Source organism: Lupinus angustifolius, chromosome LG17 (assembly GCF_001865875.1).
Source record: "Lupinus angustifolius cultivar Tanjil chromosome LG17, LupAngTanjil_v1.0, whole genome shotgun sequence".
NCBI classification, from domain to species: domain Eukaryota; kingdom Viridiplantae; phylum Streptophyta; class Magnoliopsida; order Fabales; family Fabaceae; genus Lupinus; species Lupinus angustifolius.
Genome location: NC_032025.1, coordinates 17,584,625 through 17,609,341, shown reverse-complemented (window position 1 = coordinate 17,609,341; position 24,717 = coordinate 17,584,625). Strand labels below are relative to the sequence as shown.

Below are 24,717 nucleotides of genomic sequence, written 5' to 3'. Positions count from 1 at the left end.
CAAATTGAAAGAAGGAAACAATAGAGTGTGATGAACAGGTTTGTGAAAATAAAAGTGGTAGTTTGTAATTAGTGAGAAAGTAACTATTCATATGAAACTTGTTTACATATCATTTAAAAAGAAGTTGCCTTGAACACCCAAAACATATATTGTAATTATCTTTCTTCTTCTCCACATTGAAATAGGGTTTAACTTCAATTATCAAAACATATTCCTTGATTTCCAAAGTATGGGAAGCCTATCATTTGCTTATGATGGAAAGTTAATATATTATAAAGAAATGGTTGACAACTTTACCAGATATCAATTGTCATGCTTCATTTTCTTTGGTTAGTGGGAATGTTTCTTTTTCCATTAGAAAACATGCATTCTTCTTCTATATCCGACAGATACCAAATCCCCCCTTTTAATTTTATTCCTGCAAACCAAATCCACGTATGTTAATTAATATTATAACTCAGAATCTCTTAGGAATATTCATTAGGCAATAAGGAGAAATATTCATTAGGAAATAAAGAGCAGTATGACTGTTAGGAATATTTCATCTACAATGTTAGAGCACTTATATGACTCATTATGTTATTCATGTGTGAATTTATTTTTCTGCATCAGTTTTCTTTTCCATGGTGTATAAATCATGTGTCTTGTTGATGAATAAGGTGAAACCTTCTACATCATATATTTCCTCTTGCACTTTTGCTTGCTACGTAATCAACAAATTGGTATCTAGAGCTATATCTTGAGGGATCTATGAGAACAAACACAAACCAAAACCAAACACAATTAAAACACTTTCTCTATTATCTTCTATCGCCTAAAATTATCAAAATAAATTCAGAAGTAGTGTCTGTTGCATTTGCACCTCCTGTGTTTAATGAACACAATTATCATGTATGAGCTGTTAGAATGAAAGTTTTCTTGGATGCTAATGATTTGTGAGATGCCATTGAACAAGATTATGTCATTCCAATTCTTCCACGCAATCTAACTGTTGCACAAATTTAAAATGAGAAGGAGATGAATCAAATAAAGTCCAAAGCAAGAATATGTCTGTATGCAGTTGTTTCACCACCATTTTTAACAGAATAATGACACTGAAAACAAGTTGTGAAATCTGGAATTTTTTGAAGCAAGAATATGAGGGAGATGAAAGAGTCAAATGGATGCAAGTGATGAATTTGATTCGAGAATTCGAAATGCAAAGAATGAGAGATTCAAAAACAATCAAGGAGTACTCTGATAAACTTCTAGCCTTTGCCAACAATGTAAGTACTGAATATTCTGATTCTAGAATAGTTCAAAAGATTCTAGTTACACTTCCTGAAAAATATGAAGCTGCAATTTCATCTATGGAAATGTATAAGGATATGTCAAGCATCACCTTAACAGAAATGTTAAATGCATTACAAGCACAAGAACAAAGGAGGCTTATGAGACAAGAAGAATCAATGGAGAGTGATTTCTAAACCAAATTACAAAGCAACAATGGCCGGAATGACAAAAGAAGGAGACAAAATAACAACTACAAAATTAAAACAACAAATACAATAACCAAAGTAGCAACAATGAAGTCTTTTCACCTTGTTCCTACTGCAAAAAAACTAATTATCCACAAAACAGATGTTGGTGGAGACATGATGCAAGATGTTATAAGTGTGGTCAGTTAGGGCACATGGAAAAAATATGCAAGTATCAAAAACAACAAGGAGAAGTTAAGGTTGCTGATGATCAACTAGAAGAAGAGCAACTATTCGATGTATCATGCTTTGACGCTAACAGTTCTACAGAAAGTTGGCTCATTGATAGTGGTTTTACAAACCACATGACTTATGATCGAGATCTCTTCAAAGAGCTTGATAAAATTGCTATTTTCAAAGTCAGAACTGAAAATGGGGCATATATTGAAACAAAAGGCAAAGGAACAGTTGAAGTTAAAAGTTACACAAGTTTGAAATTAATTCATGATGTCTTATATGTTCCTGAAATTAATCAAAATTTGTTAAGTGTTCCTCATTTGATGGAGAAAAGCTATAAGATTTTGTTTGAAGACAAAAACTGCATGATTAAAGATTCAGAAGGCAAAGAGGAGTTCAAAGTTCAAATGAAAGGCAAAAGCTTTGTCTTGGATTTGATTAAAGATGAGCAAGTTACATTACACAAGGAAGGTACAAAAACAAAGTCTCCTATACGCATTGCCTACCGATATGCGAAGCAAACAAAGCCTCTTTTTCCGCAAAAAAAGACATAGAAGACTACACATAAGCTGCAGATGATACACACAAATGTTGGAGGACCTATGAATACATCATCAGATGTTACAAGATATGAAGAAGATGCAACTAACCAAAAATTGATGGATGCAATGAAGGAGGAGCTCATGGTGATTGCAAAAAATGAGACATGTGAGTTGGTAGAGATGCCTAAAGACAAGAAGGGTATATGAGTCAAATGGGCTTACATAACCAAGTTCAATTTTGACAGTTCTGAGAATAAGTATATGACAAAAGCTTGAAATTTAAAGCTCCAAAGTCAAGGAGGAGTGTTGATTAAGATGACTCAGAATCTGTTAGGAATATTCATTAGGCAATAAGGAGGACTATTCATTAGGCAATAAGGAGTATTCATTAGGCAATAATGAGTATTCATTAGGAAATAAAGAGTCAATATACTGTTAGGAATATTTCACCTATAATGTTAGAGCACTTATGTGACTCATTATGTTATTTATGTATGAATTTATTTTTCTGCATCAGTTTTCTTTTTTATAGTGTATAAATCGTGTGTCTTGTTGATGAATAAGATGAAGCTTTCTACATCACATATTTCAGGTCTGCACTTTTGCTTGCTACATAACAACCATTGTAAAACCCATCTTGCCCACCACCACCTTGTGCATCAACCTCTTCCTCCATTGTTTACAAATCCTCATTCTATGTCATGCCATTCCTTATCACTCTTCCAAATCACGAGTCTGGGTTGTTATTACATGTAGAAATAGAAATTTTGTTATTATATGTCAGTTTACCATCAGGTTACCAATAAAACATTTTGAACTAAGTCTTCAATCAAAGTTCAAATACATTTTGATTATCCTAGCCTTGACATGGGACTCCATTGTGTCCATATATTTAATGAGTTTGTAACCCTTTAAAATTAAATATATCTGTAATATTTTATTATTCATTAAAAAGAGTCTCATTCGACTCAAACCTGAGACCTAAGAGACTTATAGTTACACATTTTATTGACTTGCTACGACTAAGCTTAACGGTAGCGACTCAATGAAATCTAGAATGTTAGAGAATATATTTTGCATTATAATATTGTTTAATATTTTAAGTCAATAAATTAATGTATGAAGTTGCAAAATGAATTTTCTTATTCAGTTTGTTCATAATAAATGTTGAATGTTAGTTTGTATATGTATCCATTCGAGTATTAATTGACTCATAAGAACATTAATATTTGGCCGAATTATATGCATAAACGTGAGGATAACACGTGGTAATAACTTAGGGTAACTTAGAACATTATAATGTCAGACTTGTTTCAAAAGGCTATACACAGAAAATTGACATTGACTATAAAGAGACATTTTCACTAGTCTCTAAGAAAGACTCACTTAAGATTATCATGGTATTGGTGGCTCATTATAATCTAGAGTTACACCAAATGGATGGGAGTACTTCCTTTCTAAATGGGGATTTACAAGAAAATGTTTATATGGATCAAACAATGAGATTCATAGAGAAATGAAAAGAATATATGGTATATAAACTTAGAAATTAATATATGGATTTAAACAAGCTTCTGGACAGTGGTATCTTAAGTTTAATGATACTATTGTATCATTTGGGTTTAAGGAAAATATTGTTAATAGATGTATATACCTTATGGTTAGTGGGAGTAATTTTATCTTTTTGGTTTTATATGTTGATGACATATTGCTTGCAACTAATGATCTTGGTTTTTTAAGTGAGACTAAGATGTTTCTCTATAGAAAATTTGAAAGGAAATATATGGGTGAGACAAACTATGTGATTGAAATAGAAATATCTTGTGATAGATCATAACAATTTTTGGGCTTGTCCTATAATCGGGAGTTTAATGTACCCTCAGACTTGTATGCGATCAAATATTAGTTTTGTAGCTTAGGAAGATACTAAAGTAATCTTGGTATATAACATTAGAAAATTGCAAAGAAAGTTATGAGATATTTGAAAGGTATAAATGATTGCATGCTTATTTATAGGATATCAAATCATCTTGAGGTGATTGGATATTTGGATTCAGACTTTACCGCTTTATAGGCACAAGAAAGTCTACTTTCTGTTACTTATATTTATTAGCCAGAGGAGCTATCTCATGGAAGAGCGTGAAGCAGACTGTCATTGCTACATCCACTATGAAAGTTGAATTTGTGTCATGATTTGAGGCCATAGTTCATGTTAAGAGGCTATGGAACTTTATTTCAGGACTTGGGGTAGTTGTCAGTATTGTGCAACCGCTAAAAATTTATTGTAATAATTTTGTAGCAATTTTTTCTAAAAATGACAAGTATTCCAAATGTGCTAAACATATGGAATTGAAATAATTTGTCATTAAAGATGAAGTTCCGAAACTCAGGGTGTGTTTGGTTTCAAGAAATATTTTCTATTTCTATTTCCTATTTTCATTTTGAAGAAACAATTTTCATTTTCATGTTTTCATTTCCTGAAAACATGTTTGTTATTATCATTTTCATTTTCAGAATTATTCACGCTAAATTTTACAAATCAGGACAATTACCCTTGTAATGAATCCAATTCTAAATTATAACCATTAAACTATTCAAGCCTATAATTTTATAGGATGTCTACATATTTGATACTTGCATTTTATTTTTAATAGATTTTATATCAAAAATACATTGAACACTTCTAAACATATGTAATTAAGGTTTTTTCCTACTTTTTTTGTGCTTTTTCCTTGTAGACTTTCTTACCTTCTTTCTGTGACTTGTCTATAATCATTTGGGAGAGTACATTTTTTTATTTTTTTTCAATTAAAACGAAATTGTCAATTAATTATTTTAATTAAAAACAAAATCAAGAATTAATTATTTTAAAATTCAAAATGAAACTGTTGGGAATTAATTGACTATTGATTGTAATCTGAAAATTCAAACAAAGATAAAATTGACTTGGAGACATTTAAAAATATATTTTTTATGATAAAGTTATTTTTTCGTAGAACATTTAGAACAAAAATATATGATTGAGTAAAAATATTTCATTTATCTTAAAAATTATCAGAATATGTTTTTTGGACAAACAATCATTTATGATTAGATCAAATCCAATTTTTTTTATAATACCCATAAATGTAGATAAATAATTATTTGATTATATAAAATTATGAAACTTACCAGAATGCCCTTTGAGTTATTTTGATATTTATAATTTTTTGTATAAAATAGGCAGAACAAAATTGTGAATTCACGAGTATTAAAATAGAACACGAAATTGTATTCTGAAATACATAAAGTGCCTTAATTAGAGATCATTTCATGTTGTTTTTTAGTTTTATTAAATGCCAATATAACAAAAATTTATGTAAAAATATATCTACTTATTAGGTGAATGATGAATTATATCAGAAAGTGCTAAGCAGATATATACACATATATATATATATACACATATATATATATACACATATATATATATACATATATATATATATACATATATATAACTTCTTCCATTATGATAATGGTTTTCATTACTTGTTATGGCATCTAATTATGGAATATGACTACAATATTGTTACATGACTTCTAATTTGGATATATTGAAAGACAATTAAAATTATCTTGTGATAAAATATCATCGTTATTATATCATGCTTAAAGAAAAAGTTTAGGATGATTAAGTGTCTAAAGTGCACATTGACAAAAATTTCATAGTTATAGATCTACTCACTGAAGATTTATCATTTGAAGATTTGTCAATAAGTATGCATTTGTGAATTCTTTCGGCATAAACATGTTTTTTATAGAATAAGATTTATGATTAATTTTGCCTCTGAAATTATTATATGGGGATTTCTGTAAAGAGTAAAGTAGAACCAAAAGAAAATCATCATGCATAAATCACTTTCATGTGATTTTTATGGTGCATATTTCATAATAATTTATGTCATTTACTTGAATAAATAATAGTGATCATTGATGTGTTTGGTTGTCAATGATATAACGAAAAACCACTTTTATTCAATATATTAATATAACTCATGGACGAGATAGTGATATGTCCAAGGTTTACCATGGTGAATTTTTTGAGTTAATTTTCACACATATCTATTATCTTTATTTTGAATAAGAAAAGAAAAGGTTGTTGGAATTATAAAACTAGACACTCTACATCTGTGATATCTATACAAAGTAGAGGTTTTTTTTGTTGTAAAATTGATGAATTGCTAAAATTACTAAACTAGATACTCTTCGTTTGTAATAAGTGACCAAAGAAGAAGAGATTTTTGACGAATGACTTTTTCACTTCTTAAATCTCTACTCAAAATATAGCTTATTTATCATATTTTTTTCCAAATTTTGTTCAACAAATCTTCTTCTTCAACCTAAACCAACTCACATGTATCTTATTCTATTCTTTTCATTTTTGCTTTATCATTTCCAAATGTCAAACCAACTCACATGTATGATTTTCTGCTATTTTCATTTTTACTTCATCATTATCATAGCTAAATTTGTGCATTCTATTAGTATATGTCAACATATTGATAGTTACTACTTTGAAGTATGTTTTTCATTTTTACTTCATCATTCTCATAACTATTTCTCTGTTTTGTTTTACAATTTTTGTTCCCCAAATCTATAATCTTCACCAACTCACAAGTATGATTTTATGTTTTTTTTCATTTTTTACTTCATGATTCTCATAACTAAATTAGTGCATTCTATTGGTATATGTCAACATCTTAGTACTTGCTACTTAGTAGTAATCTTTTCATTTTTACTTCATCCATCTCATAACTATTTCATCTTTTTTTTTCAATTTTTATTCAACAAATCTGTCATCTTCAAATGTTAAACCAACTCACAAGTATAATTTTATGTTTTTTTTTTCATTTTACTAATTTGTGCATTCTATTGGTATTTGTCAACATATTGGTAGTTACTATTTAATAATATACTTTTCATTTTTACTTCATTATTCTCATAACTATTTCTCCTTGATAATGGTAGTTACTATTTGTCAACATGATTCGTGCATTCTAAAGAATCATGTTCCAATGCTAAGTTGGAAATAATTTATAATATTTATTGTGTCATGCATGCCTATGATGATGAGCATGTTTGTTGTCTTTATGTTGATCATTTTCATTTCTTCAGTTCTACTTTTATTTCCTCAGTCCTTACACAAATCACTGTGTAACACATATGTTCTAGATAGTACTATATATATTTATTGTTGTTATTATACATTTATTCATTCCTTTACTTTTATTATCTTTCTGTCGTGGTTCATAATCTAATTTGATAAATATCTTACTATGGTTGATTATTCTAATGTGCACATCAATCTAAACTCGTTAGTTTTGGTGGAGAAATTTTGTGGGATAAATAAATGTTTTAGATTGTTTTATATTATCTAATGTGTAAATATACAGATTACAAAAAGGAAAGTTCTTATATATGATAATCCATTTCATCTTTTATTGAAAATATCTCATACCAGACACCATTATATTCTTACATAATGTTTTATTTCCCAATATAATGCATTTGATGTTTGTAACGTTGTAAAAATATAACTAGCAGAAGTTACATTCACTATCCAAGTGTAAAAAAATATAGTCTTTATTTTTATTATGTATTTATCCTTATTCATTTTCAACTTAAAAGTGTTCTGAATTTTGTGCAATGAAGATTTTGTCATTCCTAGAAAAAAAAAATGGTTAGTTCACTTATAGCTTGTACATTTGCGCAGTAGGTAGTTGCACTTTAAAAGCCAAAATTATTAGGCATCATTATCATTGAATGTATTTTATTCCATTTTCTAAAAATTAAACAGTTGTTTCCCACAATTTTTTTTTATTTTTTATTTTTTTTTTAAGCAAGGATGCTAAGGCACCCGAAATTTATTGAAGTAAGAAAGAACCATTACAAGTTAGTGAACCTATAGTTTGGTAAATCCAACCAATTTCTATTACAATCCAAGAAGATTATAGATGGCATAGAATCCCACCAAGTAAAAGTTCTTGATCTCAATCCATGATTAGCAAGTAAATCCGCGCAAGAATTCTCTTCCCTGCAAATATGAGAAACCTTTCAAGACATAGAAGACAATAAGTTTTTACAAATGCTCCACCTTGAAGATAGACTCCAAGGAGGAAGAATAATGCTTTTGAAAATTCCCACCACTAAGGTTGAATCACTTTCAATCCATAAATATGATTTGATCGATGATTGTGTTTTGAGATTGAATTAGCAGCCTATCCCTACTAATGTTATTTTTATTTTGCAAGCATATTATTCTTCTACCTATATTTATGGTTTAAGAAAAAAAACAATATCTTCGATTTGATTTGATTATGATAATAAATTGATTTGATTTATATATAATTTTAAGTTATTCATTATTCACTATGCATTACTCATTATGAATATAAATTTTTAGGATTATAACTAATAAATTTACAAAATATTAATAATTAGTTTCATTTATATTTTATTTTGTTTAAACCCCTTAAATAATATAAGGCATGATTTATAATGCATGAAGAAATAGAATAATCTGAATATTTTAGATCAGTTACAAAAATGAAATATAAATTTGCAAAATTATAACTAATAAATTTATAGAATATTAATTGAGTTATATTTGTTTTTGTCTTTTATGAAGCCATATTCATTGTAATGCAATAAAGGTATATGACTATAGGCTGGGATGAAATTAAATTCTTCAACATTTTGTGTCATTAATATTTTATATCATTCTCGGTATATCAGTTTTAATATTGTCGAGTTGAAATTTTTTTTGACTTGTTAGTTTCTTGCAACAATTAATAAGTGTGAACATATAATTAATTTTTTTATATTTAGAACCACTAAGCTATAATTAATCTTGATTTATTGAACATATTACATATTTACTTTAACATTGAAAATTTAATGCGCAGTTATAATTATATTGACAAAGAAATAGAATAGTTCTAAAAATATTTTAAAACATTAAATGTAATATTTAATAATTATACATTTAAATATATCTAAAAAAATTCTCAATTAATATCATTTAATGATTTTCTAAAACTTAAAGATAATGAATCCAATTAATATCATTTTTGAGTGATGAAATGATCATCACAATTTATTAGGGAGAGAAATTTACTCTCTATTACTACCTATGTTTTGATATAATATTTACTCTATTGAAAATATGATTCTTATATAAGTATAATCCCTCTCCATTTTTATAGGAAACAATTTTTCTATCATCCATTTTAGAATACGTAATTTAAACTGTCTAATACAGTAATTAGTTTTTAAACAAAATACACTTATAGAAAGTTATTGAGTTAAAATAGAAAGATAAGATCACATATAATTAGAAATATAATTGTAGGAAGTTTTGGTAATTTGAATTCTCTATTAATAATCTTATTTTTTATTTTATTTATTTTCTAAATTGCTAATTGATTAATGAATAGTAAATATAGATATTTGAGAATTTTAATAATTATCTCACTTATTTAACTTATTATTTAGATTAACTAATAATTAATATGAATTTTCAAGTGGGTCATGTAAAAAATAATTAGAGGGATAATATTCTCAAAAAATATTTTTGCATTCAATAACTCGTGGGAGAATGTTCTTAAAAAAATATTTTTACATTTTTATTATAGAAAACGTGTTATTTTATCTTGTAATGCATAAAAGCTATATGTTAGGTAATAGTGTCGGAATACACCTAGAAGGGGATTGAATAGGTGTGGCGGAACTCAATTTCCACTTTTCTGGTTTTTACACACATGCTGAAAGATGCCCAGTTAATCGATTAACAATTGATCTTAATCGATTAACCAGTAAGAGAAACAGAATGACCGGTTCAGCAACTTGCATAGTTATTAACCAACACACAAACAGATATACAACAAATACTTTCATGCAAGATTAACAAGAACATAGCAAGGAACAAGTATGCAAAATATTAGTTCCAAATTCGCATTAAAACAACTTGAAACATAAAAGAGAAAATGATAGAAAAGATTGCGCAGGGATTTTATCCTAGTTCGTTTTGCTATCCACTGCAAAACTACATCCAGTCCTCCCCTTTGATTTGGGAGATTTTCTTTCTTCACTATGGAACACAATGTACGTTACGTACAAGCTTCCAATTACAAAACTTGAACGCTCAAGAAAACCTTTCCCAAAACCGCCTCCCAAGAAAACCTTTCTTATGCGATTCGGCCCCAGCCAAGGTATCACTTTTTATCTCAAGACCTCCAAGTCTTTGTGTGAAGAACACCTTATCTAACCGCAGCTAGGATTTTCCCAATCCTTGAATAACAATGCTTTGAGTTATGAATGAGTACTTAATACTCGGATATTACAATAAGAATCAAAGCCTAAAACCTAAGCAAGAACTCACAAGACGTCCTAGTCTAATATGAATGTTCATGCATGAGGTTTCTGAAAATATGCAATCTTTGAAGAACTATATTTTTCTTTTCAAGAAACAAAAGAATAATGCAAGAAAGCTTTTGAAAGAATCATGCTATATGAATATGAAAACTAAAGCCTTAGCATGATCTAATCTTTCTTCTAATTCAACACTTTCTAATAGATTCTAACAATGATGATCTATATCATTTCTCTATGTATTTCTCTCTTTTTCTACACTGTCGTTTATGCAATTAAGCCAGTATTTATACAAAACAGAATTTGACTCACAAAAACATTTTTTCAGTTATGTTGTTAAAACAGCAGAAAACACTTACGTTAATCGATTAACGGATTACCTTAATCGATTAACCAGTGTAAAAATTCACTTGTTAATGTATGGTAAACTCCATATATGATACATGCTCATGCAATACATGATTTCCAAAATATAATACCTTTAATGCATAAAATCAATGTATTCAAATGCATGGACCTACTTATCATATATTTCTAGATGATGTCTCATTTTAGTGGATTAATTACTTTATTAAGTCTTGTGAGACTCACACCTAGGTTTACCTAACCTAGACTCAATATCTATGGCAAGCATCTTAGACTTCTAAAAAGATAATAAAGAATTATAACCTAAGTCTAATAAGTCACCACTTGAGCATCAAAACATAGGCAAACGTTGCTAATGCAATCCTTAACGCTTTGCACTCTCACTATAATCGAAAAACAATACAGAGCAAATGCGAACATACACGTATACATATGAAAAAACTATCTTCTTCCCATTCAACCATGATGATCAAAAAATAAAACCAATACATTGCAATTATTTTACCCTTCATAGCTAAATCTAAGGATAAATAAAAAAAATTACAATATTATCTACCATAAATCATAAATAAATTATTTCTATTCTATAATCGCACAAATCTTATTCTCCTAAACCTTCTATATGTCTTTCATAATCTAAGTCATATTATCTATGCATAAAAAAGAAAATGAAAGTCTATATACCTTCTATATTAAACCATTATCTTATTAAGGAGAAAAAGTTATTTTCCAAACTTTCACTAACTTGGTGACAACAAAGTCATTCTATCTTAGTCTATTATATAACAATGTAAAGTTGTTCAATATTTTCTTTAACGAAAATAGAATTGGTGAAGAAAAAAAACAAGTACGAGACACATACTCAAAATATTGGTGTATGAAATAATCATTTTAACAATTTTAACTTTTAAGATGATATATATAATTTTTTCATGGTATAATTACTTCCTTTTGGTTATTGTCAAAAGGATATTAATGTCTAATGGTAGCTTCAAAATAAGGTTGATCACGTAAAATAACTTATTTCGAGTATTTTCCCAAATTCTCCACACTTGCTTCAGCAAAGTTAAATGACTCCATATAAGCCTACTCGCCCATATAAAAAATCATATAGATATACATTTGAAATATAATAATGGTGTACATTAGTAATGGAGTGTTGAATCCAAAATACAACATGAGTTACAAATTCATCTGAATCCATTTATATGGGAATTTATATGCAAATTATTGAACTAACATTTGTAGCATGTATATGTTGTTATCTCACTTTGTTTCCATTCACATACATCTTGAATTGATTTTTTCGGATTCAAATGTGATACTTTGTATAATGTAAACTTTGTTGGTGCATTCATTTATATTCCTTAAATTTTGTTATTTCTTTATATTGTTACTTACTTGTGAACTTTTGCACCAATATGTTATTTATTATTTTGAGTCCTCACGAGTAATGAATTAAAAACAATTATGGAGAAACAAAATTTTTGAACTCGATGGAAGATGATAAGTGAAATTTTGATTTATTGAGATTTAATATTAAAAATATTATTTATGTCGTTAAGATTTCACTTCAAATTATTGATTGAAAGTTATTTTATGTTTTTTGTTGTAAATATTTGACTTACATGACTATTTTTTGCTTCAACTCATAAAACTTTAATATTTATATTGTATTATTAATTTAACACACATCTCCATTTAAATAAAAACTTACATATTTCATTTAACCATAAATATTAAATATATTTTTCAAAGCTAAGATGGAGCGGCGCGTGCAAATGCATAGGTATACTGCTATTGTAAGATTACATATGTTACTATCGAAAGATTATTAGAAATTTTGGACAACATAGCCAATGTTTTAATGTGCTAGGACCATTGTTTTAACAAGTCAAATTAAAGTAATATATTTCAATTAAAGTTTATGCATGTGAACATAATTTTCATAAAAATTATCTTGTATATATCAAATGTCTTATTTCTAATTTTCTGATGGGTAAAACTAGAAATAAGAAAAGTATGGAGCATCAGTTTTCATGAATGAATTTGAATTCAAATGAGCATCACTCTTCATGAAGTAAATGTGCTTCAAATAAAACCAGTTTACGGTCACCTTGTCCTATGCATCAAAGAGTTTCCTATTCTAGCACCTCATTATTAGAAAGGAGAGACTAGTTTTATGTCACCATGATCAATTTTGCGTAAAAGCTTAGAAGACTAAAGAATCTACATATTCCAACATAGACATGAAGTTGGATACACGATAAATGATATATGTAAGTTCATTCATCATATTCTCTGTGAATATATTCATGTTCACTTCCACTCTATATTTGTTCGTAACGATTTAACATAAATGAATTCGAGTATATGATGATAACATTTATCTTTAACTAATTATCCGATTAAAGTTTCTTAACAATATCATATAGGTTAACACATAACCAAAGCAAAGGAACAAGATTCCTCTCCAGAACTGGGAATGTGAGAGGAGGCACTTTTTTAAAATTATTAATTTATAAAAAAGTAAAAATATGAACCATTTGATTTTTGTTATTGACATGTATCATAATCATACATATGTACTGCATGGAGCCAGACTCAAAACAAAGATTGCTTACAACAACAACAATCACTTTCAGCAAAACCACATTTAGAAACACATATACTAAAAGGAGAAAGCTATTGGTTGCAGATGAAGTGGTTCTTTCTTTGAGGTAACAAGTCCAAATATCTCACTCATATCTATATCATGTGCAGATTTATAGGTTTCAGGTAGCTTCCAATCAAACCAATAAAGGAGGGTAGCAAGCACATACTCAATAGAAATAATTCCAAAATTCAATCCAGGGCATCCCCTTCTTCCAAACCCAAATGGAACAAACTGAAAGTGCTTACCTTTAAAATCAACATCACTATTCTCAAACCTCTCAGGTAAAAACTCTTGAGGGTTTTTCCAAAGTTCAGGATCATTGTGAATTGCCCATGCATTGATATATACCATTGTTTTTGCTGGAATATCATATCCATTCAATTTCACACTAGATATTGTTTCCCTTGGAGGGATGATTTGAGTAGGTGCATGTAACCTTAGAATCTCTTTAATTACACACTTCAAGTAGAGCATTTGGCCAATATCATTTTCTTCTACTTTTGATTTATTCCCTACAACTCTCCTCACCTCTTTTTGAACTTTCTTCATTATTATAGGATTTCTCATGAGTTCTACAAAAGCCCATTCTAACACTGTTGAGGTTGTATCAGTTCCTGCCAAGAACATGTCCTGAAATTAGAGAAAATGAAAATTATTAGCCTAAAGATATCCATTTTTCTATTATGTATTGACACTGGTTTAGGAATTTTGAAAAATAAAATTTTCGAGGGAAAATTAAGTACATCACTCTTTGAACAATTTTTTTTATATTTTAATTTTTCCTTATTAAGTCAAACAATATTAAGCTGAAAAGTATTCATTTCTTCCTTTTTATAAATTAATGAGAAACACAAATTTGTGAACCCTTCAATTAGACTCAACGAAAATTATAACATTAAATTATTTTTGAATCAATAAAGTTAATTATTCGTATTAATTATTAATTATATGAATTCTATTAAAAGTATCTTGTTAAAAGTTAAGATAAAATAGAATATCAATATCTTGTTCTAGTAGTGAAAGGTTCCATTGAATCCTTAGATAGACTAAAATGTTAAAAGTTCGATTCTTGTGAGAGACACTTATTGAAATAGACAATCACACACACCTCAGAAAGAATACCGTTAGTTACACAAAAAAAACAAAGTAGAGAGGACACAATCATTGCTATTTTGTATTCTCTCAAGAGATAAACACATAAATCTATGTAATTAATATTGCCATGTAGCTATAGATGGCAAAGTGAGCAAAGCTCTCGTGCTGGCCCACATGGACTGCAAATTTTTGCGGGCAAGGCATGTAAAGTTTGTCTTTTTGTCCATTTTGCTTGGCTCATTTGCCCGTCGTACCCGTGGACATTTCTATTGGATAATGTAGACAGCCAATGAGCTTTATGTAATAAAACAGAAGAAAAATTCAAGTAAAATATGATATAATGCATTTAATGTCTTAAAAAAGTTGTAATGTAGTATGGTTTCTTCAACTTGAAATGAAATATCAATGTTTTTTTAAAAAAATTCTCTTCAACTACTTTATTTATTTTTCTATTTTATTGTATTAACTATTTATTTTTATATATCTTATCAATGCATGCGGGTCGTCTGCATGCCTGTTAGCCCTTTTTAAAACGGGCATGCCCAAGGCATACCATTTTGTCCTTTAAGACAATGCGGACATGCCCGCGCCTGCATAAAATATTGTGGGCAGGGGCGAAATAGGTCGGATGGCCCGTTTTGCTATCTCTACATATAGTTAATAAGTATTTCTGTCGCAGCAAGGCCGAGCAGGTGTAGATAGTGTTTTCCTGTTCCCAAACCGTATTATTTATGAGGTGCATGTAAAGATATCGATATTTGTTGACACCCAATAGGTTTTTAATTTTAATATATTTTGTAAAATCAATATATAAAAATTATTATTATATGAATAATAAAATATTTATATCACAAATTATCATTATAGACTGCAATTTATTATAAAATAATAATAAAATATATAATATATAATCTTAAAATAATAATAAAAATTTAATATCTATCAAAATTTAATTTATAAATATGTGGGAACTACATGACAAATATTATAAAATTATTTCCACCCGTAAATTATTATTGTGGGTATTCATTAAAGGTATTTTTACGAGCACCTATGAATCGAGTTTTTTTGTGATCTCTAACCTACCATATACCTCTCCATCAAACTTTATCAATTTTATTCCACTAACTATTGTGTTACTTCCGTCAAGGGTACATGGGCTGGTATAGCTGTAAGTGCTATACTAATAATGTTAAGGTAAAGGTTACATGTCAGTATCTCTCCTTAATTAGACTATTATGTCACAATTGTTAAACTCTGCAGCATTTATACAGGGTAGCTAGGTTTGAGTGCATCATGTTGAAGGGTGTGTTTATTTTGGAGTAACTGCCAAATGCCATATAATTTGGTATAGTTACCAATTCTGCTACATTGAAGGGAAAGACAATGCAACATTTAAATGATATTTATTTATTCTTATTAAAAAAATTTGCACGATCAATAAAGTATAAATAATGGTTAATATAGAAAATAATAATTGATGAATCATTGATCTTTTAAAATGCATAGATAAATAAAATAAAAATATTAAAATGAACTGATAAATAAAAACCGATGTAATAGTTATATGTGATGCTTTATGATGATTATGTAATTGTACCTTGGTTGAGTAATTCAATTTGTGTTATAAAATAAAATGATCTCTATGATTAATGTAGAAGTAGGAAATTAAATATAAAGATATAATTGAAATACCAGTTATTAATGTTTTCAAGCAAATATCAACAATTTCGTTTTAAAGAAACAATAATAAAAATAAAGATTTCATATCTTCATTTATTTTGATGCGCGTACACGCATGCAATGTTATAAAACTCAATTCGGACCGTCCGGTTCGATCAGTTTAACTGTGAACCGAACATCTGATTGGTCTGAGTCTCTCATCTAACTGAGTTTATATTAAAATTGGATTAACTTGGTTCGATTTGATCAATTTAAGCCTAAAATAGGTGACTTGAATGGTCGAATCATTTGGACTGCCAGAGTCAATCAAACAAATTTTTTTTTAAAAAGATAACGTCGTTTTAAGATGAAAAAAATCTTTAAAGTTATTTGTAATTATATTTGTCATTTATTAACTTATATTATAACAAAATTTTCGCTGTTTAAATAAAATTTTAAATATATATACAATTTTCTTGTAATTAAAGCATAATAGATATATTTTTTGACGACGTTTTCAACTTGTTTGTGATATTTTATAGTAATAAAAAAGTATTATTTGTTGGTTATATAATTAGGTATGGTAATACTTTTAAATGTGAAATATAGAGTTATTAAATAATGTTAATTATATTATGATTGTTTTAGAATTTTTAATGTAAATCGAGTCAATCGGTCCAAACATTAACTCATTGGTCCAACCAATAACTTATTGACTCAGTACTCTGACTGAGTCATTAACCGATTCGAGTTTAATAACACTGCAATCATGCACATGATTTTAATTAACGATATATAGGTTATATGATATTTATCACAATTGCAAATACTTTTCAAGCAAACTCATAAAAATGAAATATTATGTGATGCTATGGCAAAATAAAAGCATGGTATTTAGAGAGTGGAAGTGAATGTATATGATATGACATTTGAAGAGTGTGATAAAACATAAGAAATAAATACCATAAGAAGTGATTTGATATCATCATTAGTGAGCTCAAAGTCAAGCATATCCCTCTCTTTAAATTGGAGAAGTATATCCACAAAATCTTTCTTATTCGAGTTCTCTTCACTTTCCATTTCCACCTTCTTATGCTCTTCAATAACCTGCTCAAGTAATGCATCCATTTCTCTAAAAGTTTCTTTATATTCCTCAATTTTACCAGTGAGAACATCAACCCAACCCAGCATAGGGAAATAATCTCTGACTGTGAAAGCTGCTAGTTGAATCATTACCTTTCTTGCATGATATTTGACCTTATTGTTACCATCACCATCACTTGTATTGAACTTGCATCCAAGAGCACATTTACAAATGAGATTGTTAGCTATATGCATAAGCATCTCACTTAGATTCACAATGTATGGACCACTCAAGCTTACTTCACGTAGCTTTATAATTAATTCTTCAACTTCTTCTTCTCTTATTTGGCCAAATGATTGCACCATTTTTGAGCTGAGAAGTTGAAGGACTAAGATTTTTCTTTTGTTTCTCCAGTTTTCTCCATACATTCCAAAACCAACATCATTACATCCATACAACAATATTTTTGGAGCTGTGAATTGGGGTCTGTTTGAAAAAGCTAAGTCATGGTTTTTCATAATTTCCATGATTAAATCAGCAGATGAAACCACAAGAGTTGGACTTTTCATTTGCCCTAATTGCAATAGCATCAAATCTCCATACTTTTGTGAGAGATTTCTAAGAGATTTGTGAGGGAGTGAGCCTATAAGATGAAGGTGACCAATGATTGGTAGTTTTGGTGGAGATGGAGGTAGATTGAGATTAGTTTTAGACTTGGTTTTCCTAGCAAGTGTAAACACAAATATGATGCTTATAAAAAAGAAAAGAGATAGATTAAAGGTAGAGAAAATCACTCCTTTTATTTGCTCATATGGTTTGATGAGATCCATTTTCATGTATATGGTATTCATTGTCGATTCAAAATATATAAAGGCATAATCATGTGCTCTTGCTCAATATCAAATTAGGGGACCAACACCATATTGATGTTGGTCTATTAGTGTAAGGCCTTGTTAAATTTCAGGACGACTAAAAAATCAATTGTTCAATTCTTATGAACAATACTTGTTGGCGGAGATAATCATATACCCAAAAAGAATTAGTTCTATATTCATACGTTGAGGGGATACCCTTTTTAGTACCAAAAAATTAAGGTACCAACAAGATATTGGTCAAGTGGTATAAGACCCATTACATCCCCAATAAATTATAAGGTCTTGGGAGTGACACATGATGGAAGGAAAATCATATACTCCGACAATCATTAGTTCATTATCTATAAGGTAAATAGATACTTGATAGTACCAAAAAGATCAGGTATAATATATTATAACCTTAGGGAATTTCCGAAAAATCAGCTAACACATGCCAACACATCATTATTTAACACCGTTTGCCTTCAAGTTAGTCACATAATCACGTTACTCTCTCTCTCAACCTTGCATTCGATCCTCTTATCCTATATATGGTCCAAATAGAACCCCTTCCACCCACTTTTCTTTGATCGGTATAGACATCACCGAACATATTAAGCATGCCTTGACATTTTTGGTATCAGGACAAAATAAATAGGTGACCCTTAATATGAGTAAGGATCCTCTCCATAAGTGCATATTTTCACTTGTTTTTAATGGTAAAAGTGTGATTTTATTGTAATCAAAATGATAGAAGTGTAATTGAAAGTTGCATTTCTCTTTACTTTTTGAGGCACTTACCTCTCCATAATGGAGAGGATCCTAACTCCTTAATTTATGATACAATTTTAACTATGTGAAACTTTTTTTTATAAGAATGTATTAAAAGCAACACACGAGTGCTAACTCAGAAAGATCAATAATTAATCTTTTTATAAGATAAAATAATATAAGATTTTGGATCATTACACCAATGGGCAAAGACAAAAGAAGTTGGAGCAATTTTAGAAAGAAACCAAGTCCAATATCTAACTTGGATCAAATCTATAATGTGCGCATAGCAGGAGTAAAAGCCTTTCCACACAACACAATATCTTTCACAACTTTAACCCTTTATCACTAGGTCCATGAACGTCATGCATCAACAACAACTCACTGATAGTTGCAGGCATCTGAACAAATAGTTGTAAGCAGGAGTAAAAGTCTTTCCACACAACAGAAGAAAAATCACAAGAAAGAAAATGATGCTCAATAGATTCCACATGATTCTTGCAAATATGACACTTAATATGATCAACCCTTTAAATAACGTTCCTTTTGAATAACTCTACCTTTGATGGTAGTCTTTCTCTAATAATGAGTTTATAGACAAAACAACAAATTTTTTAGGGAACATAATTAATCCATCACTTTTTAAAGAATTAAATATGGGCGAAGGAATTTGGTCCACTTGGATGAGATAAGTGGATTTGATAACATGACTTCTAGATGCATCAAAACTCCTTCTCTAATTGTCAATGATATCCTTCTTGCAGGAGTGATGGTCGATTAAGTCATAAAAGTTTCTAACCAAAGGCCTCACTCTATTAAACAAATCTTTGCAAGCACCTCCCAAAACCAGACATCATTAGTCTAAAAATCACAATCAACTATAATCATCCTACTATTCCTAGCTAAAGAGAATAATTTTGGAAAGGCCACTTTCAATTTTGATTTTCTACTCAGATATCGCACCAAATACATGTGGGTACCCAGAATTAATAATAACTTGCATAGACTATTATCATCACATTCATATATATTCATATGTTTATTTATTAATAAATAATTATATATATTGTAATTGTTTTATTAGTTGGAGGTTTTTATATAATTTATTTTATTATTGTTTTATAATAAACTTTAGTAATTGAACTATAATCACAAATTAATTATGTACTTGTTATCATTTATCTTATAATTATATATATATAATGATGATGAGAAAAATATATAAATATATAACTAAACTTGAAGACATTTTAGATACCAATGGATGTCCACTATTAACAAGTGTACCCATAAATAGATGTGGGTATGAATAAAGATAATCACTATATGCACGCCATTGTCATCCTTAACCTACATTTAATATTTTAAAATTTAAGGAAATATATTGTAATTTTTTAGGAAATATTTTCTCGTACAAGGAGATAATTTATCTCCTTAAATTTATTCATTGTTTGATATATATCTTATTTTTTCTATATTATTATAAAATAAAGAAAGACACATGTCATAAAAAAAGATACACGTCAAACAATGAGTGATTTTAAGGAGATAAACTATCTTCTGGTACGAGAATACACTTTATTCTGTATGTATATATGTATTGATATATTCTATCTTAAATCTTGTTTAAAAATATCATCTTACCAATTAAAATGATTTTCTAAAGTCTTCACAAACAAAAACTATTATGATATTAATGTTATATTACATGTTTAGATAGAAATTGTTCCATCTTATTTTCTGTTGAACACGGGTTATGCAACTTAGAAAAAGGTAGAGCACAATTCTGACATCTCCTAAATAATTCAGACATCTCCTATATATGGTCTTTAATTTGAGTTCTTTATTCGAGAGTTGACTACGAATCGCGGAAGGTATTAACATCTCATCCGCCGTGTTAAAACGTTATCATCACTAATTTTTTGGATTTTTATATCCTTAATTTTTTTATAGAAATAACTAATAAACAAATTATTTTATTTTTATATTTATTTTTGTGTCTGACAAGAATTGATCTTTCTCCTATGTATCTCTAAGTGCAATAGAGAAATCAAGACTATCTAGTTCTAGATTGAAAATTTATTAATTGGTTTTATTAAAATATTAGAATTATTTTAATTAGTCAATTCCGAATTAACTACAGAAGAGTCAATAATGATCGTTAAATGACTTTCTACTTCAATAAATAGTAGAGAAAGTAGAAATTAGTGCAAACGGTTCTCAGCTCAAAGAAGAAAGCAAGAGACAACACCAGTAGTAATCTCGTTATTAAATAATTTATTTTAATGGAGAATTAATAGCATAAGAGTCGACATTGGTCATTAATTGACTTCCCACTTCAAGAAAAAAAAGAGGCACTAATTTTTTTTAATTAATTAGTACAAAGTTAATCATTATTTATTTAATTATAAAAAATTATTTATAAATTTATTTAATTAATTAATTATCATTTTTTAAATATAAAAAATTAATAAAATAAAAAGAGAGATAAATATACGTGCAATATATATGTGTCATAAAATAGGTAGACAATGAAAATTCCAAAAATTGACGCATCACAAAATATGTGACTGGCGGCATTCATGTGATGGAGAGTCGTGGGCGGTGCATATTTCCCATAAGGCTGACAAGCAAGAGTGACACATGTCTGAGAGTGTAAAGCGTCAATGATTGCATTAACAACGTTTGTCTATGTTTTGATGAAGACAAAAAATTAGTTAAAGTTTGAAGATGGCTCAAAAATCAACATGTTCAGGGCTCAAGTGGTGATTTATTAGACTTAAGTTATAATTCTTTATTATCTTTTTAGAAGTCTAAGATGCTTGCCATAGATATTGAGTCTAGGTTAGGTAAACCTAGGTGTGAGTCTCACAAGACTTAATAAAGTAATTAATCCACTAAAATGAGATATCATCTGTAACACCACAAATATTTTTCCAACTAATTTGCAAATAGATATATTTGTAAATAGTCAATCCCTAATTATTTGGTTAATCTTTATCATAATTATATCTCTAAGATTTTTGGATATACTAAGTGGTAATTCTTCATGAATTATATTAGCTATTTTTAGTAATTTAGGGATAAAACTGAATATTTATAGTGGGATAAAAATAACATTAGGTATTATTTTAAATTTTATTTTAATCTAATTTGTAACTATACGTTTAAGACCTAAAAGCAATCAGAAAAGAAAGAGAAAAAAAAAACTGATTGCCCACTCCTGCAAGTCTTGGTTAAGGCAGTAGATAGAAGGAAAAAAAATTGGTAAGTTCTCTCTTGTGTTCCCTTACAAACCAAAATATAAGATTTCTATACTGTGTTGATGTGTTTCAGTGTGACTTAAAGTATAGAAAATTCACTTTCCATCTTTGAAAAGTAACCGTAATTTGGGAGGCCCTCATTTTGTAAAGCTTTACAAATTTCAAGTGTGTCTCTTGTTTAATCACACAATCCTAGTATAAATATGAACTTTGATGTTTCCAATCCAAATTTTATTCATTTCATTCTTTACAAAACAGTGGGTATTAGCAATTTACCAAATCATTATATAAGATTGAAAAATCTTGAACTTCTCCCTGTTAGTAAACCAGCGTGGCTCTTAAGGAAATTTGTATCATAAATTAAGATCATACGTATCCATAACTTTCAGGGGTGAGTTTTGTTAATGTCACTCATTATTATATTTTTGGGCTCTTTAATATCAATCCTTTTTCATTACAACCCCTTTCCTTTTATGTCATCCCATCTTATGCTTAAGTGAAATGAGTTAGTAAGATAATTAACATCCCTTTTTCACAATTTTCTTCACTGGCAGTGTCATGCATTTAAGGGACTTAGTTAATATTTTTAACTTAATGACAGTAAGAACATGTAATTATAAACTTACTTGAATTAAGTGATTGTTATCAAATATAAATTATTAGTCTATATTAAATTGTTTGCTAGTTGTAGATGTAGAATATAATTTAATTTGTTGTCTTGTTTGTTGTTGGCCTGTGTATAAGAGAAGATTCTAAAGTTGGAAGGAAGCAACAGGAGAACTAGTTTATTTACTGGACAAGGAGCTTGCGTAACCCCAGGTGAGGGAGAAGCATTAGATATAGTGGTATTAGAATCTAGCATTGGGGTCTCCAATGATACTCACTAGTTGGAGGATCCTTAGACTAAAATGATTAATGAGGAGTCAATTGTCGTGATTGTTATGGACTTTCTCATTTAGTCATTTTAGTTACGAATATTAAAATATTGTGTCTTGATTGAATGATTATATGTTTGATATTGATGACTTACTGATATGATTTTATACTATTATTAGACTACTATAATTAGTATTGAATGTCTATGTTTGACTTAACATGGTGATAGTGATCATGATTAAATTCATATGTGAATGAGAATTATTTGCAGATACTTGAGAGACTATGACTATTCACACACGTGAAAGTATAATGACCTTGGGACATTACCCATGTATTTTGATCATCAAGTTATGTCTTGAGCTCATCCTGAGGATATTTGTATGATAAAAATTGTATTGGGGCTGAGACCACTAACTTAGGTGATGTTATTGGAAATTGAAATTGAGATAATATTGATAAAAAGACTTAGTGGACTAACTTTGAGCAGTGCGCATACATCATCGCATTTTTAGTTGGAGTTGGAGAAAATGGAAAGATACGATGATAGCAATATCATTGGGAATTGGATAGGGGCGGCAATGACGGTGACTCGTCAAGAAGCCTTGAGGGATTACTTAGGTGGGATGATCCAGTGAGGGTCCGGTCTTATAAACCGTATGACCAGGATAGTCTTACATGCAAACTAAGTAGTTTCTGACACCCCCTTGCGCATTTCATGATCGGTAGAGAGGAATCCTGAAACGGACTGGGCTTACCACGTAAGCACCTCTGATAGAGGTAATTGGAAAACAATTGATATTGTTACTTGCCGTTGTTAAGGATATCTGTACTCCCGGTTGCTTTCCCACTAGGGTCTTGGCCTTCGGGCAATTGATGGTGATTGGTTGGTGGAATTGCATGAGCATAACATGAGAGATTATTTAATTGTGGTGTATATATTTCAATGACTAATACACTAACATCATTCATCATTGTGCATATTTGTTATGAGTAGAGATAATAATTGTTGTGTATATTGTCTAAATACAGCATTGCAATTGTTTGTGTTGCTCTAATGTTATGATTCTTTATAAATCCACGTCGTCGCTTTTGCATGATTTAATGTCTTACTCTCTCTATGTTGTTTGTTTGTTTGTTTGTATGTATGAATGAATTGTAGGTGGAGCAGCTGAGTAGCTTATTGAAGATTTAAAGTAGTGTAGTTTACCTATGACTCTTGAAGGCCTTTAGCTTTATTTTGTTTAATTGTATTAGTACTCTTATACTCTGGTAGGATTACTTGGTGATACATCTACACTTTCTTGGTATTTTAACATGATGTTGATTTTATTGGAAAAGACAATATCTAATATTATCTTGGGAGACAATGGTTTAATATACTTAGGAATTTGACTTACTACACATTTTATGAGGATTAAGAATAATCATAAAACCTTTTT

At 29.0% G+C, this 24,717-nt stretch overlaps 1 protein-coding gene and 1 long non-coding RNA gene across 2 annotated transcripts; both read right to left on the bottom strand.

Moving 5' to 3' along the window:
- Window positions 12,386-24,173, bottom strand: LOC109330513. The gene is made up of 3 exons (XR_002105676.1): window positions 24,021-24,173; window positions 20,469-20,480; window positions 12,386-12,397 (listed from the first exon to the last, which is right to left on the bottom strand). It is a non-coding gene; the product is annotated as an uncharacterized LOC109330513 (long non-coding RNA).
- On the bottom strand, window positions 13,631-18,386 carry LOC109330512 (cytochrome P450 71A1-like). Its single transcript, XM_019564722.1, has 2 exons — window positions 17,391-18,386; window positions 13,631-14,300 (listed from the first exon to the last, which is right to left on the bottom strand). Exons 1-2 carry the CDS (start codon window positions 18,360-18,362, stop codon window positions 13,686-13,688), a joined length of 1,587 nt encoding a protein of 528 aa, XP_019420267.1. The 5' UTR covers window positions 18,363-18,386; the 3' UTR covers window positions 13,631-13,685.